General features: G+C 39.7%; 1 protein-coding gene across 1 annotated transcript; it reads right to left on the reverse strand.

Annotated features, from left to right (window-relative positions):
- Positions 1–6,371: 6,371 nt before the first annotated feature.
- LOC110711343 lies at positions 6,372–8,625 on the reverse strand. The gene is made up of 3 exons (XM_021889721.1): positions 8,317–8,625; positions 7,412–7,906; positions 6,372–7,103 (listed from the first exon to the last, which is right to left on the reverse strand). The coding sequence occupies exons 1-3, from the start codon at positions 8,623–8,625 to the stop codon at positions 6,372–6,374; spliced, it is 1,536 nt and encodes a 511-aa protein (XP_021745413.1).
- Between the last annotated feature and the right edge of the window lie 603 nt (positions 8,626–9,228).

Raw genomic sequence — 9,228 nt, forward strand, 5'->3', positions numbered from 1 at the left:
ATCAAGATCAAAACAAGGCTAAACAACAAATTCATCATGATCAAATTAAACAAGCTAAAATCAAATCACAATCAATCAAACTTCAACCAAACTTGAACTTTCAACAAAACAATTGAAATCAAACTAAAGATCAAACTAAAGATTGAATTAAAGAAAAGGAATCCTTACAAACTTGATCAAAGATCAAAGGAAATGGAGAAATCTTCAATCAATAACAATCCACCATGAAATTCTCTCTCTAAAAATCTAGAGTTTCTCTCTCTAAAAATATAAAACTAAACTCTAATTCTATTCTAATTCTCCTCTCCTAAAATAGAAGGAAAAACTATATATAGGAAAGATACAAAATAAAAGTTAGTTAGATCGTCCCAAAAGAAACCCCGGAAGGCGCGGTCGCAACAGAGGAGAGGCGCGGCCGCGGGAAAAAGGGTACGGAACGGGGGCCCTTGCAGGCGCGCCCGCACCCGCACTAGGCGCGCCCGCACCTGGCAGTAGGGGAGCCCCCCACCCCCCTTCTTCGCCCAAGCTCATCCTCGTGCGCTCGACTTTATGATGATGATGAACACCAAGGTGGGCAGTCTTAGAAGGGCCATTTTGGTGGGTTCATGGCAAAGATGACGCCCCCACCGCATACGTGCACCGATCTCTTGACTTGCTCTTTGCGCTCCTTCAAACTTGATGTTCCAAAAGGCAAACACGAGGAAACTAACTATGGAAAGCACAAACTAATGAAATAAAGAACAAAACTAGGGAAAAACTAAGGAAGAGGGCTATAAAATAGCATGAAAATCCTCCTAAAAGAGGCAAAATGAGTGCCATAAATGACACTCATCAAATTCCCCCAAGATAAACTTCTGCTGGTCCTCGAGCTAAACTAAGCAAGAAAGAAGAAGGATGAAAGATTTATTCAAAAAGAAAAAGAAGGACTCAAGATGAGAATATACACTAAGACTCACTGTCGTAGGAATCACGGTTGTTTTTAGCTACAACAAGCCCTTTAAACCCCAAAGTTGCCTATGAGGACGAGTGAGGTCTCGTAAAGCTTTTCTATGAGCTTACCTATAAATCTCATAAAGAGAACATGAGGCAAAACAAAAAGGCAAAATCAAAAGAAAAGAAAAGAGAAAGATAGAAAACTCTACGAGTTGGGCTTTTTCATCATGACTACAATTCAAAGGAATGAAGAACTTTCTCAAATAAATAGAGGTGTTCACATTTCAAGATATCCAAGGTTGATAAAAGAATAAATCATGCTAAGCATAGAGAACTAAGTATCACACTCCACTTTCATCCCGTTCAATCTTACCGCGTTCTCCTTACTAGCTTCAAATCAATCTCTAGTGAGCATCACAATGATTCCTCGAAGGAACCGGAAAAAGAAAAATTTAGGCTACTCGACATCTTGACTTTCCATCCCCTCTCCTTAGGCTAAAACTCACATTCCTCTCCTCCGAAGAATGACTCAACCACTTAGGTCAAAAGGGCTTTCCCAAAGGTTGTAATGCAAGGGCGAAAAGGGTGTAGGTAGGCTAGAAATTTTAAATTAGTGGTTTTCCTAATCAATGAAGCAAAAGAATGGCCAATTCTTAGGATCACACTCAAGTAGTCACCAATCCAAACAAAAATACATACACCTTATACCCCCAAACTTATTGAAAACTACATTTTCAAACATTTACACAAAAGGCGTAAACGCTCCTCCCCCAAGCTAAAATGAAGCATTGTCCTCAATGCATAGAAGGAGAAAAGAACACATCAAAATATTTTTGGATTTTCATTTCTCACTTTTTTTTTTCTTATTGTAATGCTTTGTCCTTGCCTTTTTATATTGGACGACTCTTTTGAACTTTGCACTTCCTTTGTCCTTGCCTTTTTATATTGGACGACTCTTTCATTTATTCACTCTCCATTATTCACAAAATATACACAAAACACGAACTTGCATTCATTTTCGAACCAATAACCAAACTTATACACCACAATCTCCAAAATAAGACCATTTGCTTCACAAAAACCAAAAATGGAACAAAAAGAAACAAAAGGCTCAAGAATCTAAAGATGTGGCTTGAAAAGAAGGAAAAAGGCTCAAATGGTTAGCAAGAAGGAAAATGTAAACCCAAAAGGAACAAAAATTGAAAAGAACAATTCCTAGAAAAACAAAATATACCACCCCGAAAAGATGCCTTTGTCCTCCCTAAATGGTTCGGTCTCGGATTCAAGAACTATGAGTCAAGTTTCAAGATTAGGTTTGCAAAAGTCAAGGATCCATGCCGCTCATGCAAATATATGTAGAAGGCTTGAAAAACAATGAACCTCACATGGATGTAGCAAAAACTCACTATTAGCATCAAATCAACCATAGGGAGCAACTACCAACAAGCCACAAACAAGTAGAATCTGGCTTCATGATCCTCTTAGTTCTAACCAACTACCTTAGCATAAATTATTTCTTAAATTAACCGAACATAATCTCGAAATGTGCAAACCTCTATTATTTAGGAAGTGAATCATTCAAAGGCAAAATTCAAGTGATATGGAGTCCAAATCATAAAAGAGAATAAAAGAAAAAGCCTCAAAACTATAAACAAAGCAAGAGGAAGATAAAGAAAAGAAAAATAAAGGAAAAGGGAAGAACAAAGAAATAAGAGAAGCGAGAAATGAAGAAAAGAACAAGAATGCACATGGAACACATAAGTCCCAATCGTAATACAAGTGATCTAATGGCAACAACATCAAAAGATCCCAAACACGCAAGGTGTTAAACACATACATCCTCAAACCATTCATCTCCCCTATACTAATCCTAATCTAAGAAACCAAGAAAATAAAAGAAATAAAAAGGAAAGATCTCACCGGATAATCCATGCTTAGCCGAGAATAAAGAGTGAATATAAGAGTCACCAATAAAATTCCAAAATAGAAGTAGGACAATCATAACCGGAAGAGAGCAAAATTAATAAAGAAAACTATATACAAAGAAAATTGTTAGTAACTTCCAAACAAAACCAAAAGATAAGAAAAGAAAAGAAATCAAAATAAAGGCGAAGAATCAGAGATAGAGAAACATCATCAGCAAATCATCAGAAAATCATCAATAAGATAAACAGATATCACACATCAACGGCAGAATCATAGTAGGAATCATCAGAAAATCATCAGAAGAAGAATATCATCATCAATAGATAGCAGCAGAAAGGAAATCCGAACACAAAGCCATAGAGAACCATCACATCAAGGGGAATCATGTAAAGCACAAACAAATATAAAAAGCACCCCCCAAGCTTACCATGAGCTACCCCCCCTAAGCTAAACCAACAATAAAGCATGAAAAACCAGGACTGGAGAAAATCAAGAAATAAGGGGGGGTAGCCAAGTCGGTCTCACTCGGCACTATGGTAAGAGGTAGAATGAGAGCTTCCCTCACCATTATCAGAAACAACACGGCGAATCACATCGTCCGTAACTAAAGCACTCTTTCCTTTGGTCCTAAACCTATTCCTAAACAAATCTAAAGCATAAATTTGCGACCAATCATCCAAAACAGGTGGACCCAAGAGTCCCCACCTCCCATCGGTCTCAGGAGAGGGAAAAGGATTAGGGTTGCCTGGATCGTAAACAAAATCACACCCCCCGGCCTCTTATAATCATATTCCCCTCAGGTAGTCCCGCGAATATCACTAAGTGCCACATGGGGCCCCTCTCAATAGGGGTAACAAAGGCGAGGTCCTATGGTCTCATCATACGGTTCCCATTGAGGAATTGGTCCCTCTTGGACCGGAAGGTAGGGGTAGTTCAAATATGGTTCAATCTCTCCTTTAAAAATATACAAATAATAGATTCTCCTAGCATGGTAATCATAACCCCCGTCAAAATCATTACCCAAAGAAGGGGAAGACAAGGAAAGGGAAATAGCATCAATCTTATCATGCAAGCTAGACAAATTAATAGAAGGAGAAAAAGAAGAAGGAGAAGAGTTAGAAGTACCTCCCGGAGAACTTGGGGGAACACGACGCTTGAGACGAAGGTTAGGCAAAGGAACCTTACGAATAAAAAGATCAATAGCCATCTTGTTTGGTCGCCAAGGCAATTTTGATTTCAAATCACGGACCATAGCTTCGGGGTGGGGAATGAGACACCAATCCGTAGTCCGACACACTTTCTTAACAAACAAATCCTTTTTAGTAGTGCATTCCAAAAAACTTTGATTGATCAAAGCATAGATGGTTAGAAGATGGGAAGGGGTCTTCTCCCTCTTATCATGAATGGGCTCAAGGGAGTTAAGAATAGGCCCATATTTCTTGTGAAGTGAAAGCACTAATATGGTGATCATGCCGCCTATTTGAATGCTACCCGAGAGGAAAACCCCATCACGAATATCGGTAAACCGATCAAGCAAATGAAAGGCAAAATCTATGACTTCACATCCTTCTTCCCATGGATTATCCGCTAGCCAAAGCCAACTTAACTCTTCTCGAGATATGGCACTGAGGGATTTCTTAGAGAAGAAAGCATAGGTGAGGGTACGACTAAAATACCTCATAGCCGCGTGAATAATCGAGGCCGACTTTGAGTATTTCGGCCGATAAGCCTCTTCATCAGCTATGTGATTCCACCATGTATCCTCACAATACTTATGATCTTTTTGCAAAGTTTCGAAGGCCGGATAGATATACGATGTCCCATAAAATGGCTTCGGAAAATGAAATGCCTCATTGAGAAAAGAAAGTGGAATTGAATGATCATTGTTAAAGACTTGGAAGGATAGGGTTGGAGGCGAATCACCATGCTCATCCTCATGAACCTCAACAGAAGCGAGAAACTCGACTCTAACGCGGGAAAATGTTGGTGCATTAAGATCAATGAAAGCCTTAAGCCCTAAGTTCCGCGCCAACATCCTAACGTCCTCATCAATTCCAAGCAAAGTTGTTGTCTCCCTATCATAGAATCTTATGGAAAAGAGTTGTCGAGGTGACAAGTTGTAGAAGCTGTCCCAATGCTCTCGCTTGGTGAACTCGATGCCATATGGCTCCGTGATGTAGGATGGAGGAGAAACCACCTTCCTATGAGTAGAGCATTTTTCCCTTTTAGCACGACGAAGGGACGCCATCTACACATCACAAGCAAAATAAAGGTGCAATAACAAGGGAAAATTGTGTGCAAAGACAATGCATGATAATGGCAAATCCCATAAGGACTACAATAATCAAAGGAATAAGCAAGAATTCACAATCAAGTGAAAAAAGCACTTAGAAAACCACAATTATAAACCATAATCATGCATAGTGAGCAACAACATTTCATATGACCATCCAAACCCTTATGGACATCATCATCACCAAATCAATAACACCAAATAATGAATCCAACAATGGTAGTGCCAAAATTTTCAATAAACTCAAACAAAAACAACAACACCAAATAATATATTTATCAACATTTCATCATCAACACAATCAAATGAAGCAAGTACTAAGCAATATGGGTATGCTAATTAGGGTAGGACCAAACCAAATCAAATTTCCATGAATAATATAGGTAGAAAATTTATCTAGAGAATAAAGAAATCATACCTTTAATTGATGAGAAATCACAAATAAATGGAACAAGGAGCACTATTACACACTAGCAACCCCAAATTACAAACCTCAAAACTTCAATCAAAGAGTACCAAAAATCTCAATTTAGGAGAGAGAAAATCACCATGGAAGTGCAAAAATTGAGACTAAGAGCAATAATAAACTAGATGATTATGAATTTTGATGAAATTTCAATGACTATATGATGATGGAGGTGAAAATGATGCTTGAGCAAAGACCAAAGAAAACATGAGTGAGAAAGTAAGGTAAGAGAGAAAGAGACGGAAAGAGAATCTATGGGGTTTAAGGGGGGAAGACGAGCAGGGATGCGGCCGCACCTGAGGAATGCGCGGCCGCACCTGGGGGTGCGCGGCCACACCTGGCTCGTGCGCACCCGCACCTCCCTAGGTATAAGTTTTACCTTTCTCTTTTCCTTTTTAAATGCACACAACGGCGGGCACACAATTTATGATGATGATAAACACCAACATAGGCAGTAACAAAACCCCATTTTAGTGGGTTCAAAACTAGAATTTCATGAACCCACAATAAGAACCCACCAATCTCCATACTTACACATTTTCCAATTCATGAATTTGGACATTTCTACCTCAAAATTGGCACCAAGATTGTTGGATATCAAATTAAAACCACCTACAACACAAAAGAAAACAAGATTAAAAGAGAATAAAGGCATCAAAGGAAAATCAAAGAAAAATGAGAAAAGGGTTAAAAACTCAGATTGCCTCCCGGTAAGCGCTTGTTTAACGTCATTAGCTTGACGTTCTCCACCCTTCAAGGTGGATCATGGAGAGTCATATCATGAATGACCCCGACAAAAACTCCCTCATAGTAACGCTTAAGCCTATGAGCGTTGACCTTGAAAGTCCTTGAGAGGTCCAACGGAGAAATTTCAATACCACCATTTGGGAAGACCTCTTGAACAACAAATGGACCGGTCCAACGGGACATCAACTTTCTGGGAAAAAGTCTCATTCTTGAATTGTAAAGGAGCACCTTATCTCCGGGATTGAACTCCTTCTTCTCAATGAGCTTATCACGCACCTCTTTGGCTCTTGCTTTATATAAACTAGCACAATCATAAGCATCCAAAAGAAGCTCTTCCAACTCATGGAGATCTAACCAACGTTGCTCACCCGCACTTGCCAAATCAAAATTGATCTTCTTTATAGCCCAATGAGTACGATGCTCAAGCTCAACCGGGAGATGGCAAGATTTACCATAAACCAAGCGGTAAGGAGTGGTACCAATAGGAATTTTAAAGGTCGTTCTATATGCCCACAAGGCATCATCAAGCTTATTCGACCAATCCTTCCTATTTCTTGCAACCGTCTTCTCAAGTATCAACTTAATTTGACGATTGGACACCTCAACTTGCCCGTTAGTTTGAGGATGGTAAGGGAGCCCAAAACGTTGGTTTACCCCATGTTTCTTCAACATCTTCCGGAAAGCGCTATGAACAAATGAGACCCGTTGTCGCTTATAACCGCCTTGGGAATGCCAAACCTTGGGAAGATTATCTTTTTAAACAACTTCATTACCACTTTATGGTCATTTGTTGGAGAAGCAATGGCTTCAACCCATTTTGACACATAATCGACGGCAACAAGAATGAATTGATTCCCATATGAACAAGGAAAAGGACCCATGAAATCTATTCCCTAAACATCAAAAATTTCCAACTCAAGGATGGGTTGTTGGGGCATCTCATTTCTCCTTGAAATTTTCCCGGTTCTTTGACATTGGTCCCAACTTTTGACAAATTCCCAAGTGATATTAAAGAGGTTTGGCCACCATAATCCGCATTGAAGCACCTTAGAAGCCGTTCTAGAAACACCTATATGTCCACCACTAGGATCCGAGTGGCACATCTTCAACACATTTGGTATTTTCTCATTTGGCACACATCGACGTAACAAACCATCACCACCTCTCTTATACAAAATTGGCTCATCCCAAACATAGTGCCTAGCTTCTCTCTTAAGCTTCTTTCTACGATTCTTGGAAAAAGAAGGAGAAAACTCCCCACAAGCAAGGTAATTAACCAAATTGGAAAACCATGGGAGTTCCTTCACATTTATCGAATACAAGAAGTCCAACATTCTATCTTCAATATGGGACCCATCATCTTGGACTTGAAAATCATTAAGTCTAGATAAATGGTCCGCCACCACATTTTCCGCTCCTTTCTTATCTCGAATCTCAAGATCAAAATATTGAAGTTCAAGAACCCAACGAATTAACCTTGTCTTAGATTCCTTTTTCCCAAAGAGATATTTCAAAGTCGCATGATCGGTGAACACAATAGTCTTAGACCCCAACAAGTAACAACGAAATTTTCGAAGGAATGAACAATTTCTAAGAACTCCTTTTCCGTTGTTGTGTAATTTCTTTGAGCACCATTAAGGGTCTTCGACATGTAATAGATGACATGGAGTTTCTTATCAACCCTTTGACCCAACACTCCCCCAATAGCCGTATCACTAGCATCACACATAAGATCGAAAGGAAAATCCCACCTAGGGGCTTGGACAATGGGAGTGGAAGTCAAAGCTTTCTTTAATTTGTTGAACGCCTCAAAACAATTATCATCAAACACAAAATCAACATCTTTTTGGAGAAGGTCATTGAGGGGCTTGGGAATGAGTGAGAAATCCTTGATGAATCTCCTATAGAACCCGGCATGCCCCAAAAATGATCTCACTCCCTGTACATTCACCTGGGGAGGAAGCTTTTCAATAACCTCGATCTTGGCCTTATCCACTTCTATTCCTTTATGAGAGATTTTGTGTCTAAGCACTATTCCTTCCTCCACCATGAAGTGGCATTTTTCCCAATTCAACACTAAGTTCACTTTCTCACACCTTGCTAAGAATTTTCCAAGATTCTCAAGGCAATCCTCAAACGAAACCCCCCCTATGGAAAAATCATCCATAAAAATCTCCATTTCTTCCTCCAACATATCTCCAAAAATGCTCATCATACATCTTTGGAAAGTTGCGGGAGCATTGCAAAGACCAAACGGCATTCTCCTATAGGCGAAGGTTCCATAAGGGCATGTGAACGTTGTCTTCTCTTAATCACCGGGGTGAATCAGGAATTGAAAAAATCCCGAGTAACCATCAAGGAAGCAATTAAACTTGTGCCTTGTTAGTCTCTCAAGCATTTGATCAATGAATGGAAGGGGAAAGTGATCCTTCATGGTGGATGTGTTTAGACGTCTATAGTCTATACACATACGCCAACCGGTGACCGTTCTAGTTGGAATGAGCTCACCTTTCTCATTCTTGACTACTGACATACCCCCCTTCTTTGGAACGACATGAACAGGAGAAACCCACCTAGAGCTTGAGAAGGGGAATATGATTCCTGCATCCAAAAGCTTGGTGATCTCTTTTTTTACTACCTCCTCCATTTGGGGATGTAGCTTACGTTGTCGTTCAATAGAGGGAAGGGTGACTTCCTCAAGCTTTATATGATGCGTACACAAAGTGGGGCTTATACCTTTGAGATCATCAATGGTATAGCCCAAAGCACCTTGATGCTTTCTCTAAACTTCACATAGCGCTTGAGCCTGGCTCTCACTCAAGGATGCACTAACAATTACGGGATAAGTAGAATTTGGGCCTAG

Source organism: Chenopodium quinoa, unplaced genomic scaffold (genome assembly GCF_001683475.1).
Source record: "Chenopodium quinoa cultivar QQ74 unplaced genomic scaffold, ASM168347v1, whole genome shotgun sequence".
NCBI lineage: Eukaryota > Viridiplantae > Streptophyta > Magnoliopsida > Caryophyllales > Amaranthaceae > Chenopodium > Chenopodium quinoa.

Coding starts and splice junctions, on each gene's coding strand:
- LOC110711343 (XM_021889721.1), bottom strand. CDS start 8,625: ATGCCGTTTGGTCTTTGCAATGCTCCCGCAACTTTCCAAAGATGTATG. Junction 7,907..8,316: donor TTGAAAAGCTTCCTCCCCAG/GTGAATGTACAG, acceptor TTGGGGTCTAAG/ACTATTGTGTTCACCGATCA. Junction 7,104..7,411: donor TTTCTAGAACGGCTTCTAAG/GTGCTTCAATGC, acceptor AATCTTCCCAAG/GTTTGGCATTCCCAAGGCGG.